Source organism: Labrus mixtus, chromosome 3 (assembly GCF_963584025.1).
Source record: "Labrus mixtus chromosome 3, fLabMix1.1, whole genome shotgun sequence".
Taxonomy (NCBI): Eukaryota; Metazoa; Chordata; class Actinopteri; order Labriformes; family Labridae; genus Labrus; species Labrus mixtus.
The window spans coordinates 29025474-29050305 of NC_083614.1; the positions used below are offsets into that span (position 1 = coordinate 29025474).

Below are 24832 nucleotides of genomic sequence, written 5' to 3' on the forward strand. Positions count from 1 at the left end.
AGATCAAATAAACTGTACAATCTAGTCTATTTTGACTTGTGTTCTGTTGTTTTTTTGCTGTGTTGACGCACTGACCTATTTATCCTACTATGCATGGTAGAAAACCCACAGGCCAGGCTACTGGGGGAGCCAAAGTGTCCTCTCTAAGTTCAGGAACAGTGGTGTCCCTGCTGCACAGAGCTGATCTGTCACTGAGTTTCCTCCACAAACCAACCACAAGCACCCAAGTGTCTGTCAAACACAGTCTCAGTGGACCAGCTTCCTGAAGACTCTCACACAAACACATCAGCTTCACACGCAAACGTATAAGAAGAGATCCAGATGCCCATAAAATGTATTTTTATACCCTGACTGAAAATCTATCTTTTTCAGCTCCAGTGTGACCTCATCCCTTTGACCTGATATGGTCACATGAGAAGGTTTACATTTCAGGGGGTATGTCATTTATTTTACCTGCTCTACAGCCTCTAATGTGTTTAGAACAAAATAAATGTTATTGTTTCTGGGATACACCATCTATCTTTCCACTACACAGCTGTGGAACAGGTTTTATGTATCATCCACTGACCCCAGCAGCCGACTACAAAAGCTAGGTCGGCGATGTGAAGGTGTAAAAATCCTAAATTCAGTTTTGGCTTTGTCTCATGCAGACATTTTATCAGTTTGTAAAAACATATATTTTGTTGCATGCACTGCGAGGTCAGGGTGAATGAACTCACTTGAAAGTAAGCTTTTACACATTTTTAATCTCAGTGTACTACTTCCTGTCGGACCTGATGACTTTCCCTGCAAAAATAAAAATGTATTAAATATTTTATTTAAATATATATATAAACGTTTGAATGAATCATGTTTTTGCATCAGTGCTACCGTGCTAAACTCCTGCACACTGTCTAACTTGCAAACTTGGGAGCGGTAGTAAAACATGTAAATAAAGTCGTTTTTTTTAAATTACATTAGTCTTCTAAATTTCAACCTTTAAAAAGTACTGATGAATTTCCAGTTGATCAACTATTGCATCTGTACACAGATGGTTGAGTGCCAGCATAAATGTTGAAAATCTAATTACAAACTTAACTTCAAGACTGATTCGGAGTAAATTTCTATTTTTAAGGGTAGAAAATATGTCTTTGGGGTAGAAAGTTGCTGAGGTGACTTTGACTTTTAATTGTGTAATGTTGATGTTTTTTTTTTTTTTAGAGGATGATCCATTGATTCTGAGAACATCATTCCAATGAACCACACTGCAAGTCATATAGATTACCCAATATTAATGGGCATGATGGCGATTGCCTCACTTTGGTTCAGGCCTCAAGTGGCCAATCAAGGAACTGCAGCCTTTGGCGATTCAGCATTGGCTTAATTTTTTATCCTCGAGTTTAAAGCTTATTAATAATGATAATAATAATAATAATAATAATAACATATTTTATTTGTGTAACACTTTTAAATATAAAGAAACGTTACAAAGTCACAATAGAAAAGGAAAAAAAATATGATTAAAACAGCATCATTCGCCATTAAAAGCAGTTCTGTAAAGGCGGGTTATGGATCAGTGATTTGATTGGTTGACAGGTTGGTTCAGAGGCGGATGTGTTTGGGTGGATGTCCTCAGACTTGAATCCTTTGAAGAACTTTGGATCATTTCTGCTGCGTCTTCTTCACTCCTGTATTTAAGTCCATGATGACCTCTTATAGCTTTTGTTGGTGAGGTGTCTATTTACAAATTAAAGGAAAAAAATGCAAATCCAGAAAGTCAATCAATACCATCTTTAATATACTTCAGAGTCTAAGAATCTATGTAAAAACACCATGACGTTGTTTTTTGTTTTTACACACTCCTCCCAAACAGCCATTTTTGGTGATAACTTCCACTTTACAAAAAGCTCGCTTCCTGCTCTCAGCACAACTGATCCAATTGTGCCAACCCCTTCCGCACTGCTCGACCTTACCATGCCAACTGAAAAATCATAACAAAGACGACTCACAATGCACATACGCAGACATTTAAGTGACCTGGTGATTTAAGATGTGTAAGTCATCAGAATATCTTGATCTACAATGAATTTACTTTGCTTCTGGGAGATACTTCTTAGCTTGTGGATACAGGTGTGCTGCTGCCAGGATGGGACTTTCAGCCGTCTGTCAAAGACAGGTAGGGCTAAAGGAGGGTTTTATTTTTGTATGGTCATAGTTAGAATTTAATTCAGGCCAATTGATGTCACCGATAACACTGATGATTCACTTTAAGATTCTTTTTATTTAAAAGACTTGTTGGAAAATTATAATATATTTGTTAAGCTATTATCTGGTGGTAACAACAACAACATGTATGAAGATAATCTCTTTAAAAAAAACTTTATTGCAAACAAGTTTCAAGAACAACATACTCCAATGGTCAAGTGGTGTAGAAGCTTGTTGTGCCACAAAGATCTGATATTGCTTTTCTTGACAATCAGTGTGTTTGTTAAATCATGTTTGGACAAGGTAACATTTCTCAAGGAAAAAGAAACCAGGAAAATAAAATACCACTGAGTCCTCACTCTATGTTTTCATGCGTTTGAATCCAGGGGTGATTATACGGTCTGCTCTTTGTCATGCAGATGTTTCGCTCTTGAAAGATGAGCAGGATCCGAAATGTTTCACCCGGACGGAGCAGGATTTCACCTGCTTCTTTGAGACTGCAGACAATGACAGGACTTATGATCTGCTCTACAGGATTGAAGGGTGTGTTGGACACTGCAGTGAATTCTTTATGTTTTGAATGTTAAAGGATGTCAGAGAGACATGTTATCTGGCATTTATGCAACTATTTCTTACAGGTTATACTTGTTTCTTAGTATTTGTGTGAGGTATCCATCAGTCACCTCTTCAAACTGTAAACTGCAAGTCTACAGCTCCAGATAAAACCAAATTACTTGTGCCTTTTTTTATTCATTTATTCTTTCTCATTTTCGTGTGAATTTATCAAATAACTTGCATCACAATCACATGATAGACATCCTCCCCCCCCCCCCCCCCCCCCCCCCCCTGCCGTACAAATTATGTTGCATTTGTTTCCAACAATCTCTATTGTGTTTGTCACTTGTTCTAATGAAGCATGCCCAGACAGAGGAGATGTGAAATGTCTGTCCAGAGAACAGACGAAGAAGAAACTGTCCTGCACATCTGCTCATTTCCTGAAATGGATGTTTTCGTTTATGTGGAGACACATCTTGAAGTTGTGGAGCGTGACACCAACACCAGCCTGTTCAACCGGACCGTCTCTGTGGAAGACCACTGTAAGACTTTTTTTTATCAAAATTATATTTATTTATTCATCTTTTGCAATATTTACTCACGGAACAAGATTCATCCGGGTTACATAGAGACTGTGGTGCGACATTTAACAGCTTGTTAACTGTAGTACTCCACAAACTACCTACATAAGCATTAAAGGTCACATATTATACACATTTTAAACAAGTTTCAATAAGTCTCTTGTGCTAAGGCTTCTTGTGCCTTTAATGGAGAGACAGGACAGTGGATAGAGCTGGAAATCAGGGAGAGAGAGAGAGTAGGGAATGACATGCAGGAAAGGAGCCACAGTTGGGATTTGAATCTGGGCCGCCCCGCTTTGAGGACTATAGCCTCCGTACATGGGGCCGCTCGCACTAACCACTGCCCCACTGTGCCACCAGCGCACCATTGGTCAGCTAATTTGATCAAATATGTGTTAAACCTTAAAATATTCACTGTCTATTTCCTGATCTTTTTCTAAATAAAATATGCAAACCTTGAATTCAACTGTACAACATTATAAAAGCTTCTCTTCCCACGCTGACCGTGACGACAGAGTCAAATTGCTGCCGTGTTAATGTGGTAAAAGTTAAAACAGTAAAGTAAATTATCACTAATTGATTATGAACCTTTTTGTTTTTGGTGTTGTAGTTCTGATGCATCCCCCCTTTAATGTGTCCCTACATCAAAATGGCAAACCGGGACAGCTGCAGGTTTCATGGCGCTCAACGGTCCCGAAATACTGCGAAGATGAAGTGACGTACGAAATGAAATACTCCTCTAAAGGACTAGGAGAGAAGACAAAAATGGAGGTATACTGTACATACATATAACATTTACACGTCACCTAGTTTTTCTAAACTCAGACATTATGAATGTTATATGACACCGATTCATTAATATCATTATTTGACTCTGTAGAAGATGATCATAGTTATAAAACCTTTAAAATAATTCGAGTTAGCCGACTTTTTGCCTCCTGCAGACTTGTGGTGTTTATTGAAGTGAGTTAAAAAAAAAGGGATGTGTAAGGTTTTATAAAAGGTATTGATTGTTCACAGGTAGAGGAAGGGGACGTATTGGACCTTCTGGTACCAGGGGAGGAGGTCCAGGTGCAGATCAGAGTAAAATGTGCTTATGATCAAGATGCTGGACACTGGAGCAGCTGGTCACATCCCGTGTGGTCTGTGGTTCCTCAAAGTTCAGGTCAGGAAAGTGTTGAAGGATGACTCAATGAAGAGTTTGGGTTAAGAAATGTATCCATACCATCTCATATCACCTTCTATGTCATAAATACAGTAATTGGACGATATGTTTTCAATCATTTCCAGATGATATTTCACTGACGTGCTTCACCTCTGATCTTAAATATATCACCTGCCAGTGGAACGGGAGCAGATATGATGATCAGAAGGAGCTCAAACTTTTCTACCAGATGGGTGTCAGGTACATTTCTCATTTGATATCATTAATGTGATGACATGTTTTATGAGTTTAGTGGAACACCAAGAAGAGCTGTGAAGACTAAAACATCCAAAGAAAATGCATTACCCACTTTATTGATAAATTATTAACAGTGTGACGGCATAAATATTTTATGATTTGCGGCTTTTATTTGTCATTTAAGACAGCCTTTTGGATTTAGACTGCTGGTTGGACAACAACAAAAAAAAAACACCTATGGAGATTAAACAAAGGGAGGACCCACGTGCAGAAAACACCCAAAAAATAATGTATTTAACCGAAGACAAGAACCAAAACCAAAAGATTTCTTTTTCAAAGTCCAAACCCTCCAAAAGCAAACAAGATCCACAAAAACAAACACGAGCTAAAACATGAAACTCAAATATTGTAAGGGAAGAGGAAAAGGGTGAAGGACTGACAACGGACGGACACAGAACGGCAGAAACACAGAGATTAAGGCCCAGTTTTTGGTCACTGAAAAGGCACCTTTTTGGAAAACTCCTTCTAGGGTGATGATTTTCATGAACTCTGTTTAAGGTGTAGACGAGGAAAACTTAAAGTTTTGGGCTTCTGATGTCACACTGTGCGTCGGTTTCTGTGCAACGCTGACACTTATGTTTACATGAGATTAGTGCGTTAGTAGACGTATCCAAACTAGTGCTGCTGTTAACTTGGCTAACTGGACTTTCTACATGCTGACACACACACACACACACACACACACACACAGTTACTCTCCCACTACGTTGACAAGCAGAGGTTCCTGAATGGACAACTTTTTCAAATGAAATTTTCATTGTAGACATCAAGGACATCGTTTTTGACTTGGCGTGCTCATGACAGCCGTAAACGTGCGTTTTCTGTTTTGTTTTGTTTTTTAAATAGAGAAGGAAAACCTCAGTTTTAAAACGTGTGGACTATAGGCCTAAATACACACTGAGGTAATCAAGACAGGTGTGACTAACAAGTCACAGGTGAACAAAATGAGGGCGCAATCACTGCGATCATGCTCTTTTATGGGCATCAGTGCCTGCTGTTCCCTTAAACTCACAAACACAAGGAGATGAGAACACAGCTGTGAACAATTCAGTCGTTTAAGAACACGTTGGGGAATCTGAGGCCCATTGGAGGGCAGGGGCGCATGATAAGAAAGGCGGGAAAACACAAACGCTGGTAATAGAGCTAGACATGAAACACAGGTGCAAGTACTACAAAATAAAACAGGAATAACCAACAACTAAACACAAGAAAGACAGTTCAAATACTCGCACTGGGAGTTCAGGAATAGAAGGATGTTAAAATGACAAAATAAAATCTCAAAAGACGGGATCGGGGATTTAAAAAAAATTATTTTTGGACATGTTGGAGGCTAAAAGATGGATGTTTTAATCCTTAACAAACCAGCAGATTAACTGATAATGATAATAACTAATTTCGCCTTAAGACCCGACTGTGACTAATAATCAGAAAACACCAGACACATTGTGAAACGCTGAGCAACAAAAGCACATTGTATACCGACCAAAACATAAAAAAAAATGTTGAGACATTTGTGTTGAAGCTCATCAAAACACAACTGACTGATTTAACATGACGATTTTATGACTCCCACAGCAAAGGTTCGGGCTGGACAGAGTGGACCGAGTGTCTCGCTGAGCGGGACTTGATTGACAAGTGCTGTTTCTATGGTGACGAGTCCACTAAAGTCAGGGTGAACCTCATCAGCGCTGCAACTTCTCTCAGCAGAACTTTCTACACTGAGAAGTTTACCCTCAACAAGAGCAGTGAGTGATGTCTGATCCTCTTTTTATTCTTTTGGTATCCGTCCTCTCTAACTCCATTAGTTTAAAAAGTCATGAATCAGGAGATATGATGGCATCTTGACAAGGGAGGACTTAAAATAGTCTTCTCAACAACTTAGATAAGAATTTAAGTTCAATGTTTCTCAGCAGTTTCCTCAATGAGATCCATTTTACTAATGTGTACTTTATGTTTTCAGTTAAAACATCCCCGCCAAGTCATCCAAAAGCAGCAGTGCAGGAAGACAAGTTGTGTTTGAAATGGGAAGCTCCCCTCCCGTCTCTGTCGGCTCACCTGCAGTATGAAGTCGGCTACCACATCAGAGGGAGTGAAGAGTGGATGGTAAAGTTTCATCAAAGGCCCATTCAGTTTGACATTCTTTGTTCATTATCTAACGTTCAGTTCAAAGTACTTTTTTTTAGCATTATATCTGAGTAAAGTCTCTTTTGAATTATTGGCAAATGCTTGTGTTTGAATTATGATAATGGCTGAAGACGGTTATATGACTGTCATTCGTAATATTACCAGCAGATGGCACCAAAGAGGAATTTTCAGTTCTTGAATAGTGTCAAGTTCAAAGATCAGATTCTGAAAAAAATGGCAACTTGATCCATGCAGGAACAAAATAAAAAAGTGAAGCATATTTGCTTATAAAAAAAACAAAAAAGAGCATCATCAGAGACTTTTCCATACGATGTCAAAACCGACTTTCTGTCCGCAGACGAGGCTTTTAAAGGGTCCGGAGACGAGCACGTGCCTGGATGTTCCTGCAGGTCATCGGTACAGTGTGAAGCTCCGAGCTAAACCCAATGGGTCCATTTACTCAGGCCACTGGAGCGACTGGTCTGATGTGCTCACCGGTGATGCACCCACAGACAGAGGTACAGTGACACTCAAAAGTCAGAGAGGAAAAATAAACCCTCATCATATAGATTATTAATTATTATAGATTTAGAAATATCTTGTTGCTTGAATAAAAATGACGAGCAGAAAGTGTGATAACTTGTGAGAATGCTGCGGACTAAGTTCCTTTATCTACTGATTTTGTCATAACACGGGTTGTGATGTATTCTTCATGCATTGAAACAATAAACAGCTATTACACGCTTCTCTTTATTACCATGAATGAAGAGAACTATTTAGCATTTTTTTAAATGATCTTTACAGGCCGGTTGCTGTTACTGTGCATACCTGTCTCTGTGCTGATAGCCGTCATCATCCTCATGGTCTTATTTTACACGTACCACAGGTAGGACTGTTTTCCAGCTCATTCAAACTGTTGTCAGCCAGGGGCGTGTCCAGAGGGGGGGCGTGTCCAGAGGGGTGGCGTGCCCCCCCCCCCCCCCCGAGAAATCTGATTGGCCATCCCAAAAAAATCCAAAATGTGTGGTGTGGCTATTAGCCCTGTCAGAGGTGGGACTTATGTGGAAACCAATTATCTTGTGTTATAAAGTAAATGTTAACGGTGAAATTAGAAAGCGTAAATAATTCATAATTGTTGGTGGCCAACCCCAGTCACAAAAGTCTGGACACGCCGCTGTTGTCAGCTCTTACTTTTGATTAAATAAAGAAAATTTGAACTGAAAACAAAGTGTATAAATGAAAAACATTTGATTTATAACAACATTTTCAAGCTCCTAACCAATTCCTTAAATGTAGGATTTTACCCGTAGCTCGTTGTTTTGACTAATCCCACTTTATTTTATGTGTTCTTTTTTTTACAGAAAGCTGAAACAGTATTTTTGGCCGCCAGTGCCCAACCTTGACAAAGTCTTACAGGGCTTTCTGACGGAGATCAATGGGCAGAAATGGGTAAATTATTTAACCACGTAAATATGGTTAATATCTGATTCTTACATCAAATAAACAAAGATGTATATTGGGATGAAGAAGTTATTTTGTCAGTGGAAAAAATCAAATCGAGCCATCACTGATTAAACCAAAGATCCAAATGCTAATTGGGATAAAAATAGAGCCAAGACTGAACACAATTCTAGCACCTATTTACATAACTCTGTGTTAATAATGACTTTACTTCATACTCACTCCACAGGATCCACCAATGACAGCAAAGCGTTGCACCGAAGAAACCACCTCATCCCTGGTGGAGATTATGTCAGAAGATGAGGTGCCTGTGTTGGAGAAGCTATCAGAGGAATCGACCCAGCTGTTGTCAACAGAAAGCGACCTCTCGGGCAGAGAACAGGCAAACGAATGTCCCGGGACTGAAGTGTGTCCAGATTATGTGACTCTGAACAAAGACGGCGTCTTTCTCTCTCCAAAGGAAAACAAATATGTGTGCGAGCAGGTCGGAGAGAAAGAAGTGGCGGCGGTGAAAGATGACTTCATCCAGACACGTTCCTCTGCGTGCAGCGAAGGTTCAGCCTCTGTCCCATCATGCACCAGCGCCAACTTTCGCAACTACTCGTACTTGGCTCTGGCTGAGCCTGCAGACAGATTTGAGAGCAAGCTAATGGCTGTGCGGGGTCCAGGCAACATCTATACCAATCTCCCTTGTAGCTAAATGAACAAGTGTGCTTTGATTTCACTGGTGCAGATTTGTTGTATATATTCTTTCAATCAGGACTCATTGTAAAATACGATGAATGTACATATGGATTGTTACTGCATCATAAGCATGGGGGGGACTCGGGACACAGGGCCTGGAAAAGGGACGGTCTCTTTCAAATCGGGACGTATGGCCACTCTACTGTAGGCTATATGTAAATATGTAAGCTTTGGTCTAAATTAGCTGTTGGGCACATTTTATATTTTTTTAGTCTGGAAGAGATCCTATTAAATTGTGTAAAATATAAATGTATTTTTTTGTTATTGTTTGAGAATAACTTCTCATTTATTTTACATTTATATTAAATGTTGTGTGGATTTTATTAAATTACCTTAATTCTATTTACTCACAATTAACGGTGGCTTGAAATATGTCATTAATCAGAAATGTAAGAAAAACGTATTTAATCGTCTTCTCCTTCAATGTAACAATGGATAACAATGGACACTGATTTTTTTTTTGTTACACTATTTAGTGTTGAGGGTTTAAATGTTTTTTCAATAAAAATTGAAAGCTGTTTTTTTCTTTCAAAATCAATTTGATTGTGTTACACATCTGTTGACACTAGGTGGCAGCAGAGATCAACAGGCAGAGAAGGACAGTCACAGTGTGTGAGTAAGTCTCTGTGTGACAACATTGTGTTCAACACTAGATAAAAATGACAGATGGATTAGATTTGAATGACCTAAAGAAGTCTCGTAATCGTAACAAACATTCTCCTCGGAAGTCAAAACTTTAAAAAATGACCCAAAGTTGAAAAAAAAAGCGACACAGTTCAATGCTAGATGTTAATTTATTTCACAAAGTAAACAGAAGGCTCAATTTCAAATGACTCAAATCATTATTACTCACAATTTGTTTGGAAAAAAAAAAACAAGAGACCTGAGTTGGAACAAAAGGTAAAAGGAAACATTAACGACTGACGGGATGAGTGTTGGAGATTACTCAGAGGATCAACGATGTCGGCACACGTGTTCAGGAGCGGTTACATTCAGCCTAGCCAGCAGCAGCCAAAAAATGTATGAAATGTTACTCTGACTTTAAATCATGGGAGCTGTACAGCATAGAGGTGATTTGGGGCTGAAGTATAAAAATTAAAAGCCCAAGATCCACTTTTTTTTTGACGCTGTACGGCGTGGCCTCTCGTGGCTGAGGTTTCTGGAACTGGACGCTCTGCAAACTATGTTATCACCCTGCACCCGGCCAAACGCCTCCTGTAAAATATACTGCTACTGTCACACTTTAACGGCATGGCCATCACATCTACAGTGTGTCTGCCAGACTGTATGATATCATGGCCATAAATTTGCCCAGATTGAGTATGAGGCAATATCAGAGGGTGGGAGAGAGAGAGAGGGAGAGAAAGAGAGAGAGCGTCAGACAGAGAAAGTTTTAAGAGAGTCAGTGTTTACTGGTGTACAAGCCTCTCCTCCCAGCAGGAATTCTTTCCGTGTTTCATCACCACTGCCCGCTTGTCCATACACACACAAACGTCTGCAGAGGGAGGCTGAATCACCTCCTGATGTCATTTCCTCAACTTTCACTCACAATCACACTGAGACACAGCATGGTTTCAAGAAGTGATGGGCTCCAGCATGCACCGTTTCAAATCATTTTACACGTTAAGTGCGCACACAGCCCTCGGCGACAATAGAATTAAAGGCCATTAAAAAAAACACAAAAGCACATCGACTTCCTTTTCAAACTCCTGCTGGCAGAGAGGATTGTGAACACGCATGGAAACACAGCAGACGGGGGCAGTAAGCTTGTTGTGCATGCTGAGTGCAAACTCTCGCTGCAGTCACATTTGCCGGGATTGGATTTAGAGGAGCAGGCATCAGATTCACAGCGTGCTCTTCACGGGCAGTTTTGGAGTAAAAGCTGCCAGAGAGGAAAATAAAAAAAAGAGCCAACAACACAGGGCAGAAGCAATGGTGTGAAACTACAAGGCCTTCTGATTAGTTTAACAGGAGTTAGGGCAACAGAATTTCAATAAAGGCATTAGGAATTCAAGGAAAAGAGGTTTAACACTGGAACAAAGTAGAGCTTAGATACACAGCCACCGTCGTGTCGGCCATTGTTTAAACGCCCCTTTTGAATTAGCACAAATTAGCACTTTGGCCATTTCAATGTTGGCTTTGTGGAGCCAGGAGTGACCATATGAGAATGAAAGGATAGATATACTTTGTGACGCCCCTCCCTGATCGTCAGATTTGCCAAGCTTGTCAATCACAGATGGCACATCCTGCTTTATTGTAAATTTAACTCTAAATGGCACCATTACTTACAAAGTGAATATTATACCGAATCGCAGAAGACTTTTCAAACAAGCAATTTGGTGCATGAGTTACAGCTAGCGTCTCCGGCTGGCGGCGTCTCCAATGCCGTTACAATCAACAGCAATGACAAGTAATGGTCATGAAAAGCGAGAGCACCTCAGGTCTCATTGGCGATACTTTCAATACCAATCACAAAATCATAAAAGAAAAAAAATCACAATGACACCCCCGCTGCGCTGCATCAATACCAAAAGCCCCCTTTAGAAGTCATTTCAAGAACTGTATTTGCTAGACAGTGAGGCCATGCACATTCAGAATGACACAATGCTGAGCTGGTAGTTTGAACATACTGTATGGTCATGACATATATAGTCAGCAATTTAACACACACGTTTTAAAGAATCATTGAGGTTTTCAGGTTACAGCAGTCGGAGGATTATCTCATTCAGCTTCAAAATACAGTTCTTGAAAATCACATTACCAACGAGTACCATTTGGATAATTTAACCAAATACACACTAAATATAACGACAGTTAAAACTATGCATATAAACAGTATAAACCGACTGTATACGTCGTCTGTATTAGTTATCTAATTCATTAACCTACCAGGTTGGTACTTGTTTGATTGGAGGGGGGGGGGGCTATATATCTCAGATCCATGTGGTTTGTCTGGTCCAGTGCTCTGTTGTTTGTGGTTCTTTTTGTAATACATGGAGCAATAAGCATGGATCTACACACAGAACGGGGGCACCACAAGTTCAGGGTTGGGTCTGGGAATTGGGGGTTACCCAATGGCACATGGTCTCCTCCTCTTCTGATCTTAGATCAAACTTTCCCTTTTTCACATTCGACGTTAATTAGATTTGTATTTTAGTGGTACACTCATTTTTAAGTAGCAAACCCTTTAACAGAAATGATTATCCATTATGCATCCTGAAAGCCCGGACTATTACCTCATAATTGTCTTTTTATGAAAATGTTATAAATCCAAATCAAGAATCACTTTTTTTTAATTCCTACAGTGACAACACTAACCTAAGATGATCTGCCTTTTTTTTTGTCAAACTAACTATTCACACAGTTTTTAAGACCTTTAAATGTAAATTAACTCCCTTATCTAATATCCTTATGACTGGGGTCCTTGGTGGTTGGATTCAGGGTCCGCTCGGTTACCGTTACACTGAGAGACCCCCTGGTGAGCGTGCTCAGATGTTGGCCTTCTTGTTGATGAGCACAGAGCAGCAAGTGAGGGCTCCGTCCACTTTCGCCTTCTCCATGTTGGAAACGGGGATCAACATGTGGTCCTTCAACTTCTCAAACACCTGTGGGACACAGGAGTGAGAACGTCAGTGGAAAAAGTGACATAATGTCCCGATAACGGACAACTCCTAAATGTACATCATACATTACATCACCCAACGTATACCCTGGACCAGCTGCTTAAAGATGAATCTTATATGTTTGACTGAGGCCTGAAAAAAGTCTCTCTCTGTCCATAAGGCTTTTATGCCATGGAAACATCGTTCACGACTCCAGTAAATAGACGGGGTCTTAGCTACAACTTGACAATTGGAGATATTCCTCCTCTCTTACTCCGCAAAGCTCAGGCTTTTACTAAGCTAGAAGCCAGAAGGATATCGGTATGCTAGCAAGATTCAAATCGTTCACATTGTGTAAAGTCGACTTAGTAGATCAAATTTGACAGTAAGTTTGCCAATAAGACTAACTAGCTAACTAGCCTTGGTATTTTCGCCGTATCAATGAATTTGGTACATTTTCTGTGTGCCAGAGCCTGAAGTAGCAATATGAATAACAAATGGAAAGTTATCCATAGTATCATCAAGTTCAAAGTGTACTTCCTGGATCTTGTGTTACAAGCGCCCTCCTGTGGTGCTCAGAGGTACTGAAGGACAACACCCAGGAACTGATTCACAACAGCCAGTGGGGATTCTAGAGTCTGTGGGGGCCCTCGGCAAAAACTCAGTGTTCAGGGTTCATTACCATTACGTCATAAATGACCTGGCACCAACAAAAAAAGAGCAAAATGTGAACATTTAATAAAGTTTTTACAGATTTTGTACATTAACATATATATAAAACATATATATATATATATAAAGAACAATAAAACCCTTCATTTTACCTCCGGGGACTTTCAATTACAACAGTGCAACAAGAGTGAGCGCTGTCAGATGGGGCAACCTTAGGGGGGTTCTGTCGTTGAAAACTGACAGTGGTTTAAACTCTGTCAGACGTGTGGGGGCCCCCTATTGGCCTGGGGGCCCCGAGCGGTTGCTAAACCCGTGCCAATGAATCAAACAGACTAATTCACAAAACACATGCAAAGGTGTTAAATGCAACCAAAACTGGACTGCAGAGCAAACAGTGTCTCTGAGGCAGTGCTGGTTTGTGCATATTACTACTACTACTACTACTACTACATACATACTCCATATTGAAAAGAATCACTAAACAGTCATTTGAGGAAAAACTTTCCCCTTTCTATGCAAATAAGCGTCATTGCAACAAAAACAAAAAAACGTCCAATTTACAAACACTGGCAGAACCACGTGCAGTTAGAGTGCAGCAGGAATCGTCTGCTGAGACCAGCAGTATTTAGAAGACATGTCACGTGCACACTTTCCAGTGATCAGGATAACAATTCCGCCTCTGTATGACTCAAAAATTAATTGTCTGCATGTAAGGGTTGAGCCACTCGACACTTCTTTCACATCTGTGGAAACGGTCTGGAACCGTTACGCACGTGGTTGTGACTTTTTTTCTTTTCTGAGTTTCTCTTTGCTTGCTCCATTCTGAGAGGAAGCTGTGCTCTAATCATTTTACATTTTTATAAGTCTTGTATCAAATTAAACCCTGAACAAAGGTTTCTCCTACCATCCTAGCTAATCATCTTCATGTGGATAAAACAGCCAAAATATCATTAGACCTACAGTATATACTTTATGACCACATACCTTAAAACAGTGCAGATAGCTGGAGCAAGTGATGCACCATTTTTGGAGCTACCAGCAGCTACAATCCATTGTTAGTGAATCAGGCCCTTAGAGTCGAACATAACAAAAGTTTCTCCTTCTTCAATTTCTCATCTTTCAGCTTCCTCCACATCATTAAAGCTTTCACGCTGCCTAAACAGTAAACAACATGAAGTTGAGTTTCCCCCGAATTTGTGGTAATAAGATATTAGCATGAAAAAGAGGAGCATAAATTAGAAAACAGAGGCTTTCACTGGGCCCCTGTTGCTATGGTTACTCATTTTAGATACAGGCTGATATGTATGTCCAGCGCTTCATTTTAGAACAGTGAACATTTTTATTTCAAAGGTATCCATTGTCAGAAAAGAATGGGCATCCTGCAGCCAATAAGAATCAGGACAAGATTATTCACACTACAATTAACGTTTTCATTCATTTCAAAATACATAAAAGACACAATCAAGCGCGAGAAGTAGATATATTCATGGCATGCCTACCTCCTGTCTGCACCCGCGGGTTCCAGGTGTGGGAGCCAGCAGGTATTGACCAGCCAGCATTACTCTGAGCTAATTAGACAAGGCTGACTAACAGCTCAACCGGCAGTAGTCAAACTGAAAGTGAGCACTTATGCAACACTTTCTGAAAGTTTGTTTACCCATCCTGTCAACTTGTAAATGCGCCGTGATTTGAAGGCCCTGCAGCCCGACACAAAATGTGAAGTAGGAGAACAAGCATTCATGGACGCTTCCCGCTCGGCGAAAACAAAAAAAAAAACCTTGAAAAATGATGGGAGTGAGAACTATTACGACATGTTCCAAAGACCCTCGTAAAGTAGTGTGTCACCCCGTGGACATTTTCCAGAAGAAAACTAGTGTTTTCCTACATCGACTTCCAAAACCAGGATATTTTTTTTCTTCTTTCTTTAAACTCTCGCTTTAACCCTGCTGTTATACCGAGCTGGGCCCCCGCGGCAAAGTTAGAGGGGCCAACTAAACAAATTCTTATCTCATGATGCAATATGGCTGACGAAGCCTCTGGTGATCCAGTCGCCATATTTAAAGACAATGAACTCTTTTACCTTATCACACTTGAGACAGTTTGTGTATTGTTGTTAGGAGTCTGGATGAGAGCTGTCTTTGAGTTTGAATAGATCTGCACAATCGCACCCATTAAACTTTAAAATATGGACTCAATGAATTCTCCAATACAATGTTCCAAAATCACTTTTTTTTCAGGTATTTGGTGCCAAACTTAAGTACTGTGTTCACATTCATGCACAGATAGAGTCAGATTCAGTCTCTTTCTAAGGTATTAAATGAATTCCAAATTTGACTTGACAACACAAGATGACTTAAGAGATCCCTAAATGGAGGTTAATGTATTGGTTCTGGAGCAGTACCACACCTGAGCAACACCTTCAATCACCTGACATGCCTACTTACATGCCGAACCACCCCCCTACACCCCTGTGGAGTTCTACGACCCACACTCTCATCCATCCCCCCTCCTTCCTCATCCCTTCATCTTGTTCGTCTAATTCTAAGCACAGTCTGGGCCGCGATCAGCTCGGGGCAGAATCACGCCTGAGGGGGAAACCACATCCTGAATCTCCCTCTGCCCTGCAGCCATGCAATCCTCCCCGACCAGCCAACTGACAACGTCCTCTTCCATCATTACTAGACCCCGATCGATTAATCGGGCAATATTAGCATATCCAGTGACTATCGGTATCCGCTAATTTGATCCCAGATATCGATATTACTAGATTTATGCACAAGTTAAAAAGCATTTCATTTGAGTTTCTCTGTCATCAGCAGAGGGTGCCGAATACAACTACAGCTGAGTGACCATCTTGTCTTCATTATATATATTTTCCAGGAGTGTTTGATAACTGTATTTAGGGGTTAACACAATGTATATAAATGTCTATATCTATATCTACAGATTGAACACAGATCTAAGAAAGATATCGGCCGATACAGTATTTTTTCCCCCTCCCCAATATTGATATCAGCCTCAAAAATCTCATACCATATTCTGGTAAAACCTTGTGAGTTCTGTGAACCTTGCAGCCTGCCAAGTTGGTGATTTTGCAACCCTGTGTCCAACAAGGTCGATAAGAGCATGTCAAATCAGGTACTACGTGATTGATTTTTACAATCTTTGAGTTTTCAGGGGCAGCATTTGGCCAAACCATCCCCAAAAAAAAACCCCATCTTAGACTCCCTGTTCAGTCGGTCAACTCGGGGAAAGTTGTGCTTTTGTGAAACTTCTCCAAAACATCAGTAAATCCCCTGCTGTTTATAGCATCTCTACCTCCAAAGTGTCTCTTGTTTTGAACATTTCCAGCCGAGTTCTCATTACTGCGGTTGAGATTTATATGCTGGACCGGCATGGTCCCACACAGTAGGAACTCCTGTTTTTCACTGGGCTTTCTGTCTCCTCGCTTTCTTTATCTTTAAACTGAGAACTGGCGAGCCGTCGCCACTGCTGCCCATTAAAGATGCCCCCGTCTCCGCCCCCCTCCGACCCCACCACTCTTCTCTCATGACCCCCCCTGCCTTTGTTAATGTGGAACTCTTATATAACTCCATAAGCGGTCTAAAAATAGACCGGGGGATTAGGACAGCTGATGTTTAGAGTTAGAAAACTGCAGAAATCGTGCAGAATGAAGAGAAATCTGGACTCCTCTATAGAGGAACAAGAAAAAAGTTCCCCTGGGAAACATGTATGAACTGCAGAATTACTCTACAACATAGCATGGTGCTCAACTCATAAAACACATACCTTACTCTCTTGCTGTTTATGTTATGTCTTGTCCTCATTTCCCCCCACTTTCTTTAAGATACAATTTCTTAAACATCGGTTTGGACCATAAAGTAGACTCCAGGCCAATTTTCTGCTGGGTCTGAATTCTATAAAAACTGTTCATGGAACAAACCCACATTTCTCAGATTCTGCTCCATATGGTCCATTTAAATGTGCCACCAAAAGAGGAAGCATGAGTTATAGATTTTTATTATTGCCAAGTTGAATTCCCTCAGTCAGTCTCTCAAGAAGAAAAGAAAACAGAGCCTCCAGCACGAATGTGAGTCCAAAGATGCCTCATCTTGTGAATTCTTCCTTCTAAAAATAGCAGCCGGAGGTTGGGGTTTCAACCGCGGAGTACATTTTGAGGTCTGAGCGCCGTCTCCGCAGATTGTAGGGTTGCTGCGTTCGATCCCGTGAGAATCCTCTTGACTTGTTGTGAAGTGGAGTCACCCCCCAAAGGATCAAAATAACACGGTTACCGCTCAGTGTTTTCCAAACCCCAGCAGGCAAAGTGAGACAATAACACGTCGTTCCCGGTGGGCGACTGTGGAAAGTATCAGCGAGGCATTTCAAGTGGAGCACGCCTGTGTTTTCTAAAAGAAGTACAGGGACATCACGTGTTCATGCAGTGATTTGTGTCCATGTTGTGAGGTGGCTGTAGACAGGTTTATCAAAAACAGCATTCAACAATTAACACTTTCACAAAGAGGACATGCTTGGAGGATAGTTCCTACGAAAGCACAGAGGGCAACAATTCAACTGTTCGTCTGAATTAGTCTCTTCATACAAGATTTCTTTTTGAATGCTCCAATAACAGAATCCTGAAATCCTTCCAAGTGAGTAACCAGACATCCAGAGTCTTTTCTTTTCCACCTAACACTCACATATTTGACTTTTATCTGTGTGTAGGGACACTATAAAAACTGCATTAGCATACGAGAACTGTCACAAGTCGAGTCCGTCAACATGTTAGCAAGTGGCATATTAACACGTCCAGCAAAAAGAGAAAAAAAAAACCATTAGTATCCATCTTTATTCGTGAGATTATTCACCCGACAACTATGTGTCTGTCCCTGGAAGCTGTGGTTAGAAGTCTAAACATACTGAAGTGAATCATCTTAGCTCCTTGGCTGCTTAATGCTCCACTTTGTTAACTAGCCAGCAGCTAACTTTGCTAACCTGTAATGGAAGGTAGGACGATGGCGCTTTCAATAGGGGGGGTGATTTTTGGGAAATGTCTAAGAAGGACGCTAAAGAGTGCAGCGAGATTGAACTAATGTAAAGTGGCAGGCCCTTTCCAAAACAACAATTGCAACTTTAAGGACTTTTTTTTTTATTCAACGTGGGGAAAAGAAGCACCCAAGATTCTTTTTTGGTGTCTTTGTTCTGAGTCATGCCCACAAAACACCACTTCACATGAAAACTACAGGTTCCTTTGTTTAAAATGAAAACACACAAACTGCTGCCTGTGGTTTTGTGTAAAACGACCACACTGGTTCTGCAGGGTTTCCCTCTCCAGCCACTTTGTTTGTCTCAGAGGTCTGGACAGGACGCAGAGCAACAAAGGAAAGGGATCTTTAAATGTTAGCCACTAAAACAGCCCGCCTGTCCCTGACGCTGTCGGTTCCTCCCAAAGGACCTCGGGATTGTATAAACGAACGTGTGAGACAAAGTCAGTGTGCGTGGATTCGCAGCGAGCCGAGCGTTACCTTGGCACTCTCCGGAAACTCCTCTGTTGTGCAGTGCAGAAGCACGTGGCCTTTATCGGGGAGGTTCATGTAGATGCAGTTGGCAGCGAGGTCATCGGGCACAGTCAGCTTGTCATAGCGATGGTCGCTCATCTGCTGCATGATCTACACCCAAAGATAGAAGAGACATTTTGATAAATAAACAGCAGGCTGATGGAGTCCACAGAACTGTAAGACAGATTATCAGGCAGAAGACTGAAATACCAGAGAAAGAACCACATCTTTTTGGGCCGAATCGCTCTCTCTCTCTCTCTGTCTCCGTCTGGGGGGCTTAATGGAGAACACAGGAGCAGACGGACATTCCTCCTCAGCAGATGTCATGTTATTTATGTAATCTGAAGGAGGTGTATAGGTGGGACAGGCGGCGGGGGGAGGAGGGGCTGAGAAGACGCCCATGTTGCCAAGTGGAAGTCAGGGGGGTTTGGAGGATGTTATGACCAGAGGAGAGACAGGTGCCTCTTAATGTTTATGAGAAGAACATCTGCGGACGGATACCTCCGAGACGAGACGAGGGAGGGGAGGTGGAAATGTGTTAAAAAAAAAAAAAAAAAAAAAGGATGAAGAGTCAACATTCGGGAAAGGTATTTTTGGAAGTGAGATTTTCACCAGATATAGACCTACTCTGTCCACTTTCTTGTGCGCTTTTCTATTATTATTATTGTTATTTTCTAAATAATAAAGAATACAGATTGTATTTGACAAATGTCCTAAAAATGCATAGCATTAACGGGGAAATGAAAACACATTTGATTAAAACAAAAATACAGCTCAAAGTCAAATACATGGATTGTATGACAGGGTGAACAAAACCTACCAAATAATAATAAAAACAATGCATGACATCGTTTAATATATTTTGTAGGCTGGCTTTCTGTTACACGGAGGTTGTAAGGTGGAAGTGAGAAAGACAGAATCCCTATTTTTTATGTGATGGATACCTCCAATGAACCAGCAGCAGATAATAGCAGTGTTTCTGGAGGCGAATCGCTAACAAGGGAGTTAGCAATGTAGCTTTGTCATCGCCTATTGAGCGCTTGGCATACAAGGGGAATTGAACAGGCCTTAATTGGGGTAATAGGGTTTCAAATTTAAGACCTTTTCAAGACCTGTACAAAGACAAAATGATGCCAGTGTTGCACCACATATCTGGCAAGTTGTCCCTTCCAACATATCCTCTTTTTTTGTCATCTTCATACAAAATATGATTGGACTGGCATTTCCCCATCTTCTCCCTCTGTCTCCTGTTTGTAGTTTGTGAATGTGTTCCTAACATGCAAGAAATGACGCATTGTGGATGAGATTAATTTAATGCCATTTATGGGACGACAGAACAGCAAAAGTGTGTGACGTCTTCTTGACACTCATATAAAGCCAGAGGAGTTGCCGTGACTGTGTGATATATGAGTACAAGTATGGGTGGAGGATGTGTGGTTTGTATGAACAAAAGAATGAAAATGTTTTGGTTTTAACTCCCACTGACTGGCTGCAGGGAAGAGCCGGGCCATCAATGGGAGAGTTTTTTTTTTATGTCTTTTACCAACTGGTCCAACCCAACAACAAATGTGCTGTTGTGATTACTCTGTTCGGGCTTTCCTGGGAAAAATCTATTCGGCACAAAGGAAGTGACACATTTGATTTCTCTGGCAGCAGCAACGCTGTTTGGTTAAAATGAATAGAAGAACAATTGTTTGGTTAGCATGAGCATTAAATCCCGTCGTTAAATAAGAGTCCCCGGGGAAAGAAATTGTCACAAGGCTGGACACATTAAATGGAGCAGCGATCTGTGGGAAGTGCACTTAAAAAAACAACACAATAATGATCCAACAATGTACAAAAAAAGAAAAAAAGAAAAGCAGGCATTACATCAGGAAAGTAACTGAAAGAGCCATTAATATTTCCATCCAGCCATCCATCATCGATACAACTTTTCCCATCCAGGGGGGCAGGCTGGAGTCAATCTCAGCTGTTGGGCGAGAGGCGGGATACACTCCGTCGCCAGCCAATCACAGGGCTGACATATAGAGACAGACAAACAGCCATACCTTTTAGAGTCTTCTATTAACCTAATGAGCATGTCTTTAGACTCTGGAAGGAAGCTAGCGTACCCGGAGAGAAACCACACATGCACAGGGAGAACATGCAAAATCCAGTGAGGGGTCCTGTATGCAGGGATTCAAACCATGCACCGCCATGCTGTGACGCAACAGCGCTAACCAATGCACCACCGTGCACCCAGCTACTAATATTGTCGACATTTAATTGCAATAACTAATTTCTGCCCTTAAAAAAGTAAATAAAAAAAATGACTGACCCTGCAAAATAAATCACATTAACTGGCTGCAGTGTTGGAGCCCAGTGTGTGTGTGTGTGTGTGTGTGTGTGTGTGTGTGTGTGTGTGTGTGTGTGTGTGTGTGTGCACAAGACTGTATGTGTGTAACCCGACGAGACAAATTCCCAGGTCACATGTGCGTGTGTAAGGTGACTGCAGCAGCCCCTGAAATGAAAACACTGTCCATGTGCGTGACCGCCAACACCGCCTCTCTCTCTCTCTCTCTCTCTCTCTCTCTCACACACACACACACACACACATCTACACACACGGGGATTAAGAGTGGCATGGAGAGGGAGAATAAACGCTGACTGACTCCGCCAAAAAGATCACAGAAGTTTCTGCTTCGCTCAACGTCGCTCAAACATCTGATTTCCTCAATAAAAAAAAAAAAGGGGCAGGGGAAAACAGTTCGGGTGTGTAAGGGAAAAAAGTCTGCGTGTAAAGTTCTGATCCATGAAATGCAATTAAATCCTCAGAAAAATCACCTGACTAATGGAACAGTTGGGTCTCTGTTCATCGTCAGCGGGTGCAGACGGTCAATAAAAGGTCAGATAAGAAGCTTTTGAAGCCGTTTTAAATACAAACGCTACAAAACAATACTCAAGTTAAGGTTATCTCTCTACCTGAATAATTTCAAGCAGTTCTACATTAGACTCTCTGAGGATTTTGCTGGCATCAGTTCATCCTCTTGAAACCACTTATATGTCTTAAATTTGAGCCTCTTCCTGCATGTTCTTCTGCAAAGTCATCCTGGCCCTTGATCAAGCATGAAGCTCCAGCAAATCCATCCGCAGCAGCATGCAGCAGCAGCAGCTTCCTTCTGGACAGTGGCTGAGGTCCAGATAATCCGCAGAGTGTTAGCTGGGCAGCAGGACGTGTACAGTCATCGCTGCAGAACAAAAATATTTACTGGAAGGCAATAAAATCTTCCCTGCACAATGACAATGTTGACCAACTGACAAATAAACAAAGAAAATCTACCAAAACGTGAGTCGGTCTACCATTGGTCATCAGTACAATCCATCTGCTATGAATATGTTATAACACAGTCATCCTTGCCGGGAAGCCTTTAAAACTTTTTACAGTATATCTTTTCATCGACGAGCAACAGCGGCATGTTTCCCGAAAAGACAAATCCCACCAGAGGCTGCCTCCAAGTCTAGAGGGGAAATGAAACTCAAATTGCTTCCTGTTAATGTACAGTAAATGTTTGTGTTGTTGATCCTCGACACCCATTTCACCAGAATCACTTTATGTGGAGTCTTTATTGATGCACCCTGAGGTATGGGAAACGATGAAGAGGAGGGGAGCATCCAGAACAGCCTCGGATAATGTTGAGAAAAACACTTCAGAGCAGTGCCCGAAGACTCTTTACATTTTTATGACCCCCCCCCCCCCCCCCCCAGACACCTTGTTCTGTATAATGTGTGAGATGTGTCTGTTTAGCTGTCAGCTGCTACGCTGTGATTCAGCAGCTGAATTAGGGACTTGATTGGAAGGGAAACGAATGCCCAAGTTTATATGGCCTTTCCCTTGTGTTATCCTTTAGTACCAACAATTCACGTGAATCTGGCATGGTCAGTGTTCCCGCTTTGATTGTAAGTAGAATTGGCTTTTTAACGTTTCAATGCTTAGTAAGTATTGAAGAGAGTGCGAAGAGTCTGAGAAAGAGAGGAGGAAGCATGGGCCAAAACGCCATCCAGGAGCCCATCAGCTGTAATCGATCTCCACAGTATGAACAGATATCAGCATGTAAGTGAAATGAACTATGTAGATGCTGTCTTTCACCTCCAACTCATTCTCACGATTAAAACTTCTTGTAAACAAAGAGAAGAGGTGTTCATGATGGGATCATAATAAGCCTTGTAGGAAAATCTGCTAGTTACAGCGGACTCCCAGGAATATGAGCTGTTGATCTCAGAGGTTGCATCATCGAAAAGGATATGGCCAAAAAAAAAGCCCGATACAAAAATAGAAACAGTCAACATGCTGTGACAAAACCAGCATGTTGCCTGTTTCTATTCTCGTCCTACATGGAGGACGTGATGTGTAGTGACGTGTAGTGATGACAAGATCGGTTACTTTTTTATTTTGGATTTCATTTTGGGTCTTTTTGTTCCCTTATTGGAGAGCCTCTGTACGTGGGGCATGCAAACTTACCACTTGGCCACCTCGATGACCACGATCTTGAGGATTTAAAAAGGCAGTTTTCAAAACCCATGGGTGACATCATGGTGGCTATAACCAATATTTACTCAGTCTTCGGTTTGCACAAATCCTGAGGTAATGGTCAAACCCTGACCAGTAAATACTGACCTCATGGACCAAACACGGGGCTGAGTAAAAGGGGGACGGGGGAGCTAGAGAGTTCCCTGTGAGTACCACTACAGGGAGGGAGCTGTGTGTGAGAAAGAACAGGGGGTGGGGTGCCGCAGCCTCTGACAGAGGCGATATTTCTGTATGATGACTTCATGAGTGAAGTTTGGCAGTGACAGCGGGGCAGATGGATGACGAAACCCCATCCGGTCACGGTGCGTATCCTCATCCCTGGGTGAGCTAAACACAGACGGGAGACTACACCTGGTCTAAATATATACACATTATGAGCACTGAGGCGTACTGTGAGAGAAATCTATTCAGGGAAGTCCCAGAGAACGACGGTGTCAGAACTTCAACAGGAGCAATCGAGCAGTATCTAAACCCTCAGGAAAATATCCTGCAACAGCAAAATCGAAAAAAACTCCCTGAAGACAAACTGAATTAGTCCGGCTCCGGCTTTAATTTGTACATATTGTCTCCGTCCAAGGCTGCACAGCTGTAAGAGCTGCATCCCCATCCAAAACACTTTTGAATCATTAAAAAAAAATCATGAGATCTCACTCCCACCCCCCACAAAGAGAGCATTACCTAATAACAAATACAGGGTCGTTAAAAGTGCTTTTAAACAGGAGCTAATTGCTGCAGGAGAGGGTGATGTAAGCTGTAATTAGAAAGCGAGCAGCCTGTCATTAAGTCGCGCTTATGGCCACTCCTCGCTCCAGTAGCTAATTACCGGGGTGATCAAACAGGCAGGAATCTTAATGAGTCGATGCCGGTATATAAAATCAATTAGCGTGTGTGTGTGTGTGTTTATTGATGGATTTCTTGAGTTCTTGTGTACACTTCGGGTGATGCAAACAGCCTTATCAAAACCAACAATCTGACCTTGTGCTGCTGTCGAATACTCGGCTTCGTTAGGACGAGGCTGCCAGATGGTCTGCTTTTAATTGCCCCTGAGATACTCTGACTTAATATAAAAAGTAACCTTTTGTGGGACTGGGCCACTAGGGGGAGATATAACACTAGAAGGTGCGTGAAAAGCTCTGCCAAGCGAGGTTCTATCAAGGCCAGGGCTGGTTTTTTTTTGCCTGTGTGCAGTCTTCATACTTATGTAATTAGTTATATTACATATTCCACCACATTTCACCCATGTGTGCAGTCCAAAAAAAAAAAAAAAAAAAGGTTCCCACACAGACGCACGTGTTGATGTTTGGGGCTTTTAGGGATAATTCCAT

At 41.5% G+C, this 24832-nt stretch overlaps 2 protein-coding genes across 2 annotated transcripts in view; one reads left to right on the top strand and one right to left on the bottom strand.

Moving 5' to 3' along the window:
* The first annotated feature begins 1939 nt into the window (after nucleotides 1–1939).
* On the top strand, nucleotides 1940–9629 carry mpl (MPL proto-oncogene, thrombopoietin receptor). The gene is made up of 12 exons (XM_061034406.1): nucleotides 1940–2155; nucleotides 2604–2727; nucleotides 3100–3281; nucleotides 3931–4091; nucleotides 4341–4485; nucleotides 4611–4725; nucleotides 6358–6527; nucleotides 6743–6885; nucleotides 7265–7424; nucleotides 7711–7792; nucleotides 8268–8355; nucleotides 8597–9629. The coding sequence occupies exons 1-12, from the start codon at nucleotides 2062–2064 to the stop codon at nucleotides 9065–9067; spliced, it is 1935 nt and encodes a 644-aa protein (XP_060890389.1). The 5' UTR covers nucleotides 1940–2061; the 3' UTR covers nucleotides 9068–9629.
* Nucleotides 9630–9886: 257 nt separating this feature from the next.
* ddah1 (dimethylarginine dimethylaminohydrolase 1) overlaps nucleotides 9887–24832 on the bottom strand; it is an 84561-nt gene continuing 69615 nt past the window's right edge. Inside the window, exons 5-7 of the mRNA XM_061034408.1 lie at nucleotides 18908–19051; nucleotides 11379–12716; nucleotides 9887–11308 (exon numbers count right to left, since the gene is read on the bottom strand). Coding sequence (XP_060890391.1) covers nucleotides 12600–12716; nucleotides 18908–19051 — 261 coding nt within the window. The 3' untranslated portion in view covers nucleotides 9887–11308; nucleotides 11379–12599. The remainder of the gene's footprint in view (nucleotides 11309–11378; nucleotides 12717–18907; nucleotides 19052–24832) is intronic.